Source organism: Mobula birostris, chromosome 10 (assembly GCF_030028105.1).
Source record: "Mobula birostris isolate sMobBir1 chromosome 10, sMobBir1.hap1, whole genome shotgun sequence".
Lineage (NCBI taxonomy): Eukaryota > Metazoa > Chordata > Chondrichthyes > Myliobatiformes > Myliobatidae > Mobula > Mobula birostris.
This window is the reverse complement of record NC_092379.1, coordinates 3565192-3577772: the sequence shown is the minus strand read 5'-3', so window position 1 is coordinate 3577772 and position 12581 is coordinate 3565192. Positions and strand designations below refer to the sequence as shown.

General features: G+C 46.1%; 1 protein-coding gene across 2 annotated transcripts in view; it reads left to right on the top strand.

Annotated features, from left to right (window-relative positions):
• eml2 (EMAP like 2) overlaps positions 1-12581 on the top strand; it is a 99847-nt gene that overhangs the window by 33311 nt on the left and 53955 nt on the right. For both annotated transcript variants that reach the window (XM_072269823.1, XM_072269822.1), the window contains 2 exons: positions 6485-6614; positions 9815-9964. In XM_072269823.1, coding sequence (XP_072125924.1) covers positions 6485-6614; positions 9815-9964 — 280 coding nt within the window. The remainder of the gene's footprint in view (positions 1-6484; positions 6615-9814; positions 9965-12581) is intronic.

The following is a 12581-nucleotide window of genomic DNA, read 5'->3' as shown; positions in this document are numbered from 1 at the left end:
GAGATCTGAGATTTCCTTCTCCAAGACGAGATGGCTGAGGAGCCCTGCCTGCCTGAAGTGACTGGTTTTAAGGTGCCAGTAACCTGCTTTTGCCCCTTCTGCTGTCAGTAGAAACCGTTCCGCTGGGCTTAGTAGCTAAGCCACATGTGAAAGCCAGGAGCTGCACTTGGTTGTCAGAGGCTATTTGAGATGGACGCCATTGGGAGCATTTAATGGGTAGTGGGAACTTGTCCTGATTATCACCCTTGGCTATAACAAGCTTCAGGAAGCAAGGGTAGTGTAGGATCAATGAACCAAAGGAGTGGTTTTGCATGTTATACGCCTCTTATTCTAGGTGAGTGTTTGAGATTGGGACAGTATGGTTCATTTGGAAGGCAATTGAAAGATCAGTGAGCAATGGGCTTCCCTCTATGCTGTATGAATTGTTCATTAATATTACGGTGGATGAACAGACAGATCAATCAGAAGTCCATTACTCAGTAAAATGGACGAGTGTTGAGGCAGGAATTTCTATTCCTTGTAGCTGGCCTAGCAGCCCGATACATCAGCCATTTTGTTCTGGCCTCTGCTTGCTCCCACTTTAGATCAGTGCCTCGTCATTAATTCCCCAACCACAGGACATTCCCTTTCACTGCCAAAGCTATTCAGAAATTGAGAAACCTCTTAGTAAATTCCCTCATGGCCTTTCTGGAAAGATTCATGCCTGTCAGTCATGAGCGACTTTACGTGAAACACAAGACTGAACTGCGGGTGCAGTCAATTGATAGATCCAAACTGGCCAGATTAATTTTTTCAACTTCACTTTTGGAATTTTCCTTTGGGAAATTGACTTGCTACATGATTGTTAGATCTACTGTAATGGAGTTACGAACCTGTCTGAACACTGACTTTGGAGACAGAGATACAGGCCCTTCAGCCCATCGAGTCTGTACTGGGTATGCATCACACTTTTACCCTCCTATGCTAACTCTTCCCTTGCGTTCAAAGTTCAAAGTAAATTTTATTATCAAAGTACATACATGTCACCATGTACAGCCCTGAGATTCATTTTCCTGTGGGCATACTCAGCAAATCTATAGAATAGTAACTATAATAGGATCAATGAAAGATCAACCAGAGTGCAGAAGACAACAAACTGTGCAATTGCAAATATAAATAAATAGCAATAAATGACGAGAACATGAGATAATAAGATAAAGAGTCTTTAAAGTGAGATCATTGGTTGTGGGAACACCTCAATGGATGGGCAATTGGGTCTAGTTATCCCCTTTTGTTTGAGAGTCTGATGGTTGAGGGGTAGTAACAGTTCTTAAATCTTGAGGCTCTTGTACCTTCTACCTGACGGCAGCAGTGAGAAGAGAGCATGGCCTGGGTGGTGGGGATCTCTGATGATGGATGCTGCTTTCCTACAACAGCGTTTCATGTAAATGTAGTTTCATCAACTGCCCCAGATTCTCCCACTTACTTACACACTAGGATTGATTTACTATGGCATACTATCCTACAACTCACATGTGTTTGGCTTGTGGGTGGGGAAAAAACCTTAAACCCAAGTTCAAAGTAAATATATACCACCATATACCACCCCGAGATTCATTTTCTTGTGGGTATACTCAATAAATGGTAGCGTAGTGGTTAGGACAACACTGTACTGTACAGGTGACCCGGGTTCAATTCCCACCCCTGCCTGTAAGGAGTCTGTACATTCTCCCCGCACCCCCTCCCCCCCCGTGACTGTGTGGATTTCCGCCAGGTGCTCTGGTTTCCTCTCACAGTCCAAAGATATACCGGTTGGCAGGTTAATTGGTCATTGTAAATTGTCCCGTGATTAGGGTGGGTTTAAATTGCCGGATTGCTGGGGAAAGCAGCTCGAAGAGCCGAAAGGGCTTGTTCTGTGCTGTGCGTCGATAAATAAGTAATGCCATTACAGTACAGGCAACCCGGGTTCAAATCCAGACACCGCCTGTAAGGAGCTTGTACGTTTTCCCTGAGAGCGTATCTGTTTCCTCCGGGTGCTCCAGTTTCCTCCCATATTGGAGAGGTAGACAGGTAGTAAGTGAATTGGTCACATGGGTGTAATTGGGTGGCAAGCATTACTGGGCCAGCAACGGGAATCGAACCCGGGTTGCCTGTACCGTAATGGTGTTATCTGTTTATTTGTTTATTGAGCTACAGCGTAGAAGGGCCTATCACCGTGCTGTACCTCTGAATAAAACCAAATAAATGCCCAACCTCAATTTCACTCGAGCTATCAATCACTGTCAGTTCTCATTGACAGGAAATGGTTAGTTAAGCTCTGTTGGAACCAGGCAACAATTATAGTTATATACGTGATTACATAAAAATACAAACAAGCATCAAAAGGTGAAACTTAAAGAAAAATACAATTCTACATCCCAATGCAACAGTGAGCATCAAATATTTAAAAAATAAAGACTCCTCTTCAAAATGAATGTACATTTTAAGAAGATCATAACTGAGCTTATTGTAACATCAGCCTCAGAATTCCTTCTACCCATGATAAACTTCCACCCCTTGGTGTACCGAGAATCTGTCTTCGTTAATTCGTGCATTGTATGAAATGTCTTTGATGTAGATGATCACAGTCCTTCCACGACCATGAAAGTTCTAGGCAAAGTTTTCTACAGAAGTGGTTTGCCATTGCCTTCTTCTGGGCAGTGTCTTTACCAGATGGGTGACCCCAGCCATTATCAATACTCTTCAGAGATTGTCTGCCTGGTGTCAGTGGTCACATAACCAGGGCTTGTGATCTGCACCGGCTGCTCATATGACCATCCACCACCTGCTCCCATGGGTTCATGTGACCCTGATCTGAGGGCTAAGCAGGTGCTACACCTTGCCCGAGGGTGACCTGCAGGTTAATGGAGGGACGTAGCGCCTTACACCTCTTTTAGTAGAGACGTATCTCCACCCTGCCACCTCATGGTCTTCGCTAAACTTAGAAAAAGGTTACTGACTTTCCATTGCTCTTTAAGGATGAGTTCGAAGGATTCAGGGCTTTGAGGAAAAGGTTTTCACCTCATCTTAGTTTTAAACTTGTGACACCTTATTTTTAAAGAGTGGATCCTAACTTTAGGTCTTCCCCACAGAGGAAATGTCTTCTCTATGTCCACCCTGTTTGGACACTCCAAGAATTTGTACATTTCGATGTAACATCAGATTCTACAGCAATGCACGCAAAATGCTGGAGTAACTCAGCAGGTCAGGCAGCGTCTATGAAGAGGAATTAAAACGTCGACGTTTTGGGCCGAGACCCTTCACTAGGACCCTTTGCTGGACTCTATTGAGATGTTCCCACAACCAGTGATCTCACTTTAAGGACTCTTTATCTTGTTGTTTCAAGCTCTCATTATTTATTACTATTTGTTTATAGTTGAATTTGCACAGTTTGTTGTCTTCTTTGCTCTTGCTCTTTCATTGACCCGGTTCACAGTTACTGTTCTAGAGATTTGCTGAGTATGCCCGTGGGAAAAAAGAATGTCAGGGTTGTATATGGTGACATTTATGTCCTCTGATAATAAATTTTACTTTGAATTTTATTCCTCTCTGCAGACTTTGCCTGACCTGCTGAGTTCCTCCAACCTTTTGTATGTGTTCAATTGTAAATTGGAGTGGCCAGGGAAGTTGACTTGGCTGAATCTTGCTTGGAGATGGGCAAAAAATCCAAGGCCTTGCCTTTGACTAACTGAATGAATAAACTGGGTTTGGCTGAGATACAGTCTGGTTTGTAATGCAAGACCATTGATACCACCCTGAACAAAGAGTGTGTGTGTGTCTTCAGGTGCAATAAAATATGGAAAATCTCTCCTGGCAGTATGCAGGCAGGTTTGAGGTTATTGTTGATAACCTCTTATTGATTTGACCCAAAGTCCCATGACCTGTGTGTGCCGGTAAAACAATCCAACAATCGGCTCCATTGTATTTGGCAATAATGATTATGAGTGTCCTCGACCCTGCCACTAACTATCCTTTGAGTGAACTGGAGGAAGTAGGCAGCTAGGGCACTTGGAATTTCTGCTTTGAGCTTCAGATGAACCCTGCGACGTTTTGGTACTCTCCGGGTGGTTGGACTGCTATTTATTCAGACTGCTTTGTGATCAATGTCTTTATACCAGTGCCAGGCAAGAATTGCTGCAGTCACTCTACGTGTGAAATCACCACCGGTGCTCCCAAGCTGCTGAGTACCCCATCACGTACTGTTCTGTTGCAGAGTTTGCAGTGTTCTGCACAATACCGTGCACATTATTTCCCTCCCTACGCAGTGAGCTTGAAACACACTTGACTCAAGTGTTTAAAAGCAGAAATGGATGGCACCTATCAGGAAGTTTACCACTGTGGCTGTATGTCCTCATGTGGGAGAACCATATTGCCTTCATTAACAAAACGGCTCGGCAGGAGATGGACTTCTTGCAGAAGTTGGTCAAATTCCACCTTTCCCAGGACACACAGATGCAGTTCTACTCTGCCACCATAGAGAGCACCTTCACGTCAGCCTTTGCTGCCTGGTTTGGTGCAGCAGCCTCTTATAATAGACTGAAAAAACTTCAGCGAACTGCCAAGTCAGCTGACAATGTCATTGGCTGCCGTCTCCCCTCGCTGCGGGACTTCTTATAGTCGGCAGGAAAAATCATTGTGGACACCTCCCAACCAGCAAACTGCCTTTTCCAAAATCCCCCCATGGAAAGCACTATAAGGTTGTTAAAACAAAAGCTTCACACCATCTTAAAAGTTTCTTCCCCCAGGCCGTTAATCTGATCAACCATTTTAGCCAGCCACCCTCACCCCCTCTATGACCCCAGTAACTGCACTGCACTGTAAAAATATTTTAACCACTTTTTATAAACACAAGAGATTCTGCAGGTGCTGGAAATCCAGAGCAACGCACGCAAACTGCTGGAGGAACTCAGAGGGTCGGGCAGCATCTATGGAGATGAATAAGCAGCCGACGATTCGGGCCGAGACCCTTTAACAGGACGGGAAAGGAAAGGGGGAAAAAGACAGAATAAGGTGGGAGGGGGGAAGGAGGATAGCTGGAAGGTGATGGGTGAAGCCAGGCGGGTGGGAAAGGGCTGAAGAGGAAAGAATCTGATAGGAGAGGTGAGTGGACCATAGGAGAAAGGGAAGGAGGAGGGGACCCAGGGGAAGGTGATAGGCAGGTGAGAAGAGGTCAAAGGCCAGAGTGGCCTTGTATCTCTTTTATAATACTGCTTACAAGCTGGTATTTACGTATTTATGCACATTTTATTCCATATTTGTACTTCAACCTCTTGGTTTGGTTTTTATCTAATTGTTGAACGTTGGTTTTTGTTGTGTGTCACGCCAGCGCACCACAGCAAATCCCTAACACGTGAGTGTTTCTGGTGAATAAAGTTGATTCTCGTCTGAGGTTACAATCAGAATAGCTGTGACCTCTGTGTCACTGTGAAAGGTTTCTATATCACTAGTGCTTATACTTACACCAGTGGGTCTTTAGCTCCAAAGCAGAGCAGAGGCCGTCAATGATCGGAAGTCGATGGTCGATGGGATTTCTTCAATGCGTCTGCAGTCTGTTGCATCCAGAGTGGAGGAGATTGGGCTGTGCAGCTTCACCAGAACCCTATTACCCGATCCCACCTCTCACGACGAGGACGTAGGGTTGGACTTTCAGAGGCATGGATGCTTATAATTGGTTTGTTCTTGCTTTAAAATAGTGGCTTCATTAAAAGGTTAACAACAGTGAATGTTTTCTGAATTATAAGGTGACTTTCACAGCATTAAAAGTTTCACAACTGTGATCAAAATGACAACTGAGCAATAGGCCAGAATAATTTCAACTTTATAAAACTCTGGTTAGGCCACATCTGGAGTACTGCATGCAGGTTTCGTAGCCCCTCGCACGATAGGAAGGTTGTTGAGGCTTTGGTGAGGGTGCAGAAGAGGTTTACCAGGATGCTGCCTGGTTTAGAGGGCATGTGCTGTCACGAGAGGCTGGATAAACTTGGGTTGTTTTCTCTGGAGAACCGGAAGATGAGGGGAGGTTCAGTAGAGGTTTACAAGACTGTAAAAGGCATAGACAGGGAGGACAGAGAGTATCTATTTCCCCAAGGTTGAAATGTCTAACACCAGAGGGCATGCATTGAAGGTGAGAGGGGGTAGGTTCAAGAGGGATGTGAGGGGTAAGTTTTTTACTCAGCGAGTGGTGGATGCCTGGAATGTTCTGCCATGAGGAAAATACGTTAGAAGCTTTTAAGAGACGTTTAGATAGGCACATGAACATGAGGAAGATGGGGCGATATGGATATGGTGTAGGGAGGAAATTTTGTTTCTTAATTTACTTTTCAGCTGGCTTGGTACAAGATTGAGAGCCGAAGGAGCTGTTCCTGTGCTGTACTGTTCTATGTTGTAGCATTGGGGTGTTTATTTTCAGGACTGAATTTTGTACATGTGTCTCTCTCACTTCTCCCTATTCCCCTGTGCCTTGCAGAAGAGGGCTACGTGAAGATGTTCCTGCGCGGACGCCCTGTCACGCTGCACATGCCCCAGGCATTGACGGGATCTTACAGGCTCCAGGCCACAACCGAATTACCAGCCCACAAGCTGAAGATGGAGTGGGTGTATCCTCCACTGTGAACCAGAGAGGTTCATCGTCACTGACGAACAGCGTGAAATTTATTGCTTTGTCACCAGGGCAGTGCAATGCATTGAGAAAATTACTATCAATGACAGTAACGAATATAAAAATATAGATAAATAGTGCCAAAATAGAGCAAAACGGTGGGAAATCACAAACACAAGAGATTCTGCAGATGCTGGAAATCCAGACCAACATACACAAAGTGCTGGAGGTACACAGCATCTATGGGAATGATGAAGGGTCTCGACCCAAAACATCGACTGGACTGTTTGCTCTTTTCCATAGACGCTGCCTGACCTGCTGAGTTCCTCCAGCATCTTGTGCGTGATAATGAGGTAGTGTTCATGAGTTCATGGACCATTCAGAAGTCTGATGGAGGAGGGGAATTGGTTGTTCCTAAAACACTGGCTGTGTGCCTTCAGGCTTCTGTACCTCCTCCCTGATGATAGTAATAAGAAGAGGCCATGCTTTGGGTGATGGAGGTCCTTAATGATGGATGCTGCCTTCTTGAGGCATTGCCTATTGAAGATGTCCTCGATAGTGGGGGAGCTGGTGCCCACGATGGAGTTGGCTGAGTTTACAACCCTCCTGCACTTTTCCCCATCTTGTGCACTGTCGACCCAGTATCAGGAGCTGATGCAGCTAGTCAGGATGCTGCCCACGGTGCATCTGTAAAAATTTGCTAGTGTCTTTGGTGACATACCAAACCTCCTGAATCTCGTGCTGAAGTAGGCCTTTTCCGTAATTGCATCAATATGTTGAGCCCAGGGCATATCTTCAGAGACGATGGCACCCCAAGAATCTGAAGCTGCTCACCCTTTCCTCTGATCCCTCTTCCATCAGATTCCCCCTCCTCCAGCCCCTTAGCTCTTTCACCAATCGACTTCCCAGCTCTTTATTTCAACCCTCCTGCTCTCTCAGTTTCACCTGTCACCTACCACTTTGTACTTCTTCCTCCCCTCCACCCCCCCACCCTCTTGCTCTAACTTGTCATCTTTTCTCTAACTTGTCATCTTTTCTTCCAGTCTTGATGAAGGGTCTCGGCCTCCTCCATGGATGCTGCCTGACCTGCTGAGTTCCTCCAGCACTTTGTGTGTGAGTGTGCGTGCGTGCGTGTGTGTGCGTCTGAATGTGTGTGAGTGTGCATGTGTGCATGTGTGTGTGTGCGTGGGTGTGAGTGTGTGAGTGTGTGTGTGTGCATGAGTGTGCATGTGTGTGTGGGTGTGAGTGTGCATGTGTGCGTGTGAGTGTGTGTGTGTGCGTGTATGGGTGTGAGTGTGTGAGTGTGCATGCGTGTGTGTGTGTGCATGCGTGTGTGTGTGCGTGTGTGTGCGTGTGTGTGCGTATGTGTGTGTGTGTGTGCGTGTGTGTGTGTGTGTTGCTTGGATTTCCAGCATCAGCAGAGTTTCTCGTGTTTGTGATAACTTCACTCGCCCCATCATTGAAACGTTCCTACTACCTATAGACTCACTTTCAAGAACTCTTCATCTCACACTCTTGATAATTCTTGCTTATTTATTTATTATGATTATTTCTTCCATTTTGTTATTTGTGCAGCTTGTTGTCTTTTTCACACTGGTTTAACTCCCATGTTGGTGGGTTCTTTCATTGATTCTATTTTGGATTTGAGTATGCCCACAAGAAAATAAACCTCAGGGTTGTATATGGTGACCTATATATATATAATTACTTACTACCTGCTGGCAGTTAGAGCAGCAGTAAATGGCACCCATCTCTGCACCGCCTTGCACAGATACAGAAAGATTCTTCGTTGCTGTTTTCGTAACAGTTTTTTTTGACTATTTAGGGTTGTTGACCCTGAGCTGAGACACTGGAGGATCAGCGGACCACTCTCAGTTTGGCCTCGATCCTTTGGCCAAAGCCCTGACTGCACCCAACGTGGCTCTCCAGGTCAATGAGGCACGCAAGCCACCAAACCTCGACAAGGTTGTGGTCCTCTTGGAGAGACAGATATGTACTTTGATAATAAATTTACTTTGAACTTTGAAACCAGAGCACCCGGGGGAAACCCATCTGATCATGAGGAGAACGTAGAACCTCCTTACAGACAGTGGCAGGAATTGAACTCGCGTCACTGGCACTGAAATGGCATTACACTGATTGCTATGTTATGAGGCAGTAACTTTGCTCGGACGTCCTGAGTACCAGGCCCGAATTGGATGTCTTTGGTTTTGCCATCATTCGCTCTCTGTGGCCTCACGTGCAGGTTTGATCAGCTTGAGTCAACAAATATCAGGAAAACAACAAACAATTCTTCATTAGTAGCTCATTTTTCTTTTAGTGGGCACGTGGCCAAGTGGTTAAGGCATTTGGCTAGCGATGTGAAGGTCGTGAGTTTGAGCCCCAGCCAAGGAAGCGTGTTATGTCCTTGAGCAAGGCACTTAACCACACATTGCTCTGCGACGACACTGGTGCCAAGCTGTATGGGTCCTAATGCCCTTCCCTTGGACAACATTGGTGTCGTGGAGAGGGGAGACTTGCAGCATGGGCAACTGCTGGTCTTCCATACAACCTTGCCCAGGCCTGCGCCCTGGAGAGTGAAGACTTTCCAGGCACAGATCCATGGTCTCGCAAGACTAACAGATGCCTTTATTAATTTATTTTCTTTTAGCTGACTGAAACTATTTTGTGTTTTAAACATGAGGTTGTGGAGATTCTGAAAAGCCTGAGCAATATGAAGTGCTGGAGGAACTCAGCAGGCCAAGCAGCATCTATGGAGGGGAATAAACAGTTGATGTTTCAGGCCGAGAACACTCTTGCTGTTTGGAAGATGTCAGGTTCTTGCTGTTTGGAAGTTGTCAGGATTTTGTGAGGCTGACCACCCACAGACTGCTCCTTGCGCGCACAGAAACTGAGGCGGATCAGCAGCGTAGCGGTTAGCGTCACGCAGTTACAGTGCCAGCGACCCGGGTTCAATTCCACCACTGTTTGTAAGGAATTTGTACGTTCTGCCCGCGACCGTGTGGGTCTCCTCCCAGGGGCTTCGGTTTCTTCCCATGTTACAAAGATGCACGGGCTGGGAGGTCAACTGGTCACATGGGTGTATTGGGCGGCACAGGCTGGTTGGGCAGCAGGGACTGTTACTGGGCTGAATCTCTAATCGGGCATTGCTCTGCAGTGACTTCCCGTTGTTGGTTGGCCTTAATGACTCTTTTCCAGTTACGGTTACCGCGGGCGTGATTGTCGCTCCAACCTCTATCTCCTGCCGACGGGCGAGATTGTGTATTTCATCGCATCGGTGGTGGTGTTGTATAACGTAGAGGAGCAGCTACAGCGTCACTACCTTGGACACAACGATGACGTGAAATGGTGAGTAGCCTCTCGCTCTCTGGAACTGGGGTCTCGTTCTAGATTCTTTCACTATCATACTGATCAGCTGTACAGACAGAGTCCTCACTATGCGAGGGCTTTGTATAGGAACACCCCCCTCCTCATTTGCGACAAGGTATCAGGTAATGTTTCCAATTAATATCAGAGAATGTACGTAGTGTACAACCTGAAATTCTTACTCTTCACAGACGTCCTCGAAACAGAAAAAAAAACTCCAAGGAATGAACGACAGGAAAAAGTTAGAAGCCCAAAGCGGTCCCATCACCCCTCCCACACACAAGCACAGCAAAGCATTGATCGTACCCCTCTTCCCCTCTCCCACCTGCCTGAGCAAAAGTATCAGCCCCCCCTTACCACTCGCTCTGTAAACAATAGCAAAGCCCCCAAAGAGGCCGTGATCTAGAGCCCAGCAAAAACCACTGTTCACCTAACAGTTCGGCATCCGGCGGGCTCTCTCTCGGTCCCTCACTAACGAGGGAGAGGGAGGCATCACTCCTGCCACCATGAGAGAGACCAACAGCTGGCTGTTTCAGTGTTATATTCTGCAGTGTTGCTTTTATTTCGAGTTCCCCGACTCGAGAGTCAGCAGCAAATTCTCTCTCACCATGGAGAGAGAGAGAGAGAGATTGCTCGAGTCACTCTGCTGTCTCAGTGTTCTGATCTCCTGCGATTCTTCAGTCGGCGACAGCAGTGAGGAATTGGTGGACCACAAGGCTGCACCCTGAAGGCACACATCTTCCGGGCCGCTCCTGGAGATATTGGAAATGCTAGGCCGCTCGGCAAGCTTCGAGAGTGGGAGTCCATCGCCGATAGTGTCAGGACTGTATTCCCAATCTAATATTCTCCACTACCTCTTGATTCCTGTTAGAGTCATAGAGCACTACAGAACCGAACAAGCCCTTCAGCCCATCTAGTCCATGACAAGCTGTTACCCTGGCTAGTCCCATCAGCCCTAACCTGTACCATAGCTCTCCAAACCCCTCCCATCCATGTACTGATCCAAACTTCTCTTAAAAGTTGTAATTGAACCCACATCCACTGGCAGCTCATTCCACACTCTCACTACCCTCTGAGTGAAGAAGTTGCCCCTCTGGTTCCCCTTAAACATTTCACCTTTCACCCTTAACCTATGACCTGTAGTTCTCATCTCACCCAACACCCGTGGAAAAAGCCTGCTCGTATTTACCCTATGTATACTCCTCTTAACTGTGCATACCTCATTCTCCTACGCTCCAGGACATAAAGTCCAAACCTACCCAACCTTTCCTCATAACTCAGATTGTCAGGTCCCGGCAACATCCTTGTTAAAAAAAACTGTAGACATTTGGCTGTAATCTTTCACTCAAGTCTCATGCACTGGAAACTTCTTCTTTGTCTTGGGTCCTCAGCTCCCTGTGGAGAATAAGCCATTGATGACCTCCCGTCTCCATTGTCCAAAACCAATGGTACAGTTGGAGTTCATTAAAGTTTCTGTAATCCATTGGCATATTCAGCTTCACCAGATCTCTCTGTAATCCATTGGCATATTCAGCTTCACCAGATCTCTCTTGACCGGCCTTGCCCATATCCACCCCTCACAACGAGGACATAGGATTGGACCTTGAGAGGCTTCCATTGGAAACGGCCACAACAAATAATTCATAGTGGCAGCTGGGCAGGACATTCTGACCATCAACAAGATAATTCACACTCAGAATGGAAGATCGATCAGTGAATGACAGGCATGCTTCCAGAAAAAAATGGAAAGAAAAGATCACTCCTGTAAAATAAAAATTAGCTACCTGCATTCTTTGTCTTAATACTATTCTGGAGTCTCTGGAGCTCCACAGCCCCCGGAATTTAAATTCCTGGACATTACTATTTCAGAGGGAAACCGCATCCATCATCAGAGATCCCCACCACCCAGGCCATGATCTCTACTTGTTGCTGCCATCAGGTAGAAGGTACAGGAGACTCTGGACTCACATCACCAGGTTCAGGAACAGTTTCTACCCCTCAACCATCAGGTTCTTGAATAAAAGCAGTTAACTTCACTCAACCCATCAGTGAAATGTTTCCCACAACCAATGATCTCACTTTAAGGACTCTTTATCGCATATTCTTGTTATTTATTGCTATTTATTTATATTTACATTTGCACAGTTTGTTGCTTTCTGCACTCTGGTTGATCTTTCATTGATCTTGTTGAAGTTACTATTCTATAGTTTTGCTGAGTATGCCCGCAAGAAAATGTATCTCAGGGTGGTATATGATGTCATATATGTACCCTGATAATAAATTTTACTTTGAACTTTGAACTCCGGAGTTATAAGAAACTGCAGGTAGTTCACAGACCAGGTCCTTGTACAATGGGTCTTGCTCCTTTCTCACGCCCTCCAGGTCTCTCTGCTATTCCCACACTCTCCATCACTTCAGCCTCTAGACACACCAGCACAGTATGCTGATCCTATTCCCACTTCAGCTGCCTGTTGCCTGGACCAAAGTCTTGAGGTTTGGGCACCACAGGGAGGTGAGGAACTTCGGAAGACTTTGAGACCCTTGTAAAGATGGACCAAGGAATTTCGTTTGCCTCTGTGCAAGCGAAAGATGTTCCTTG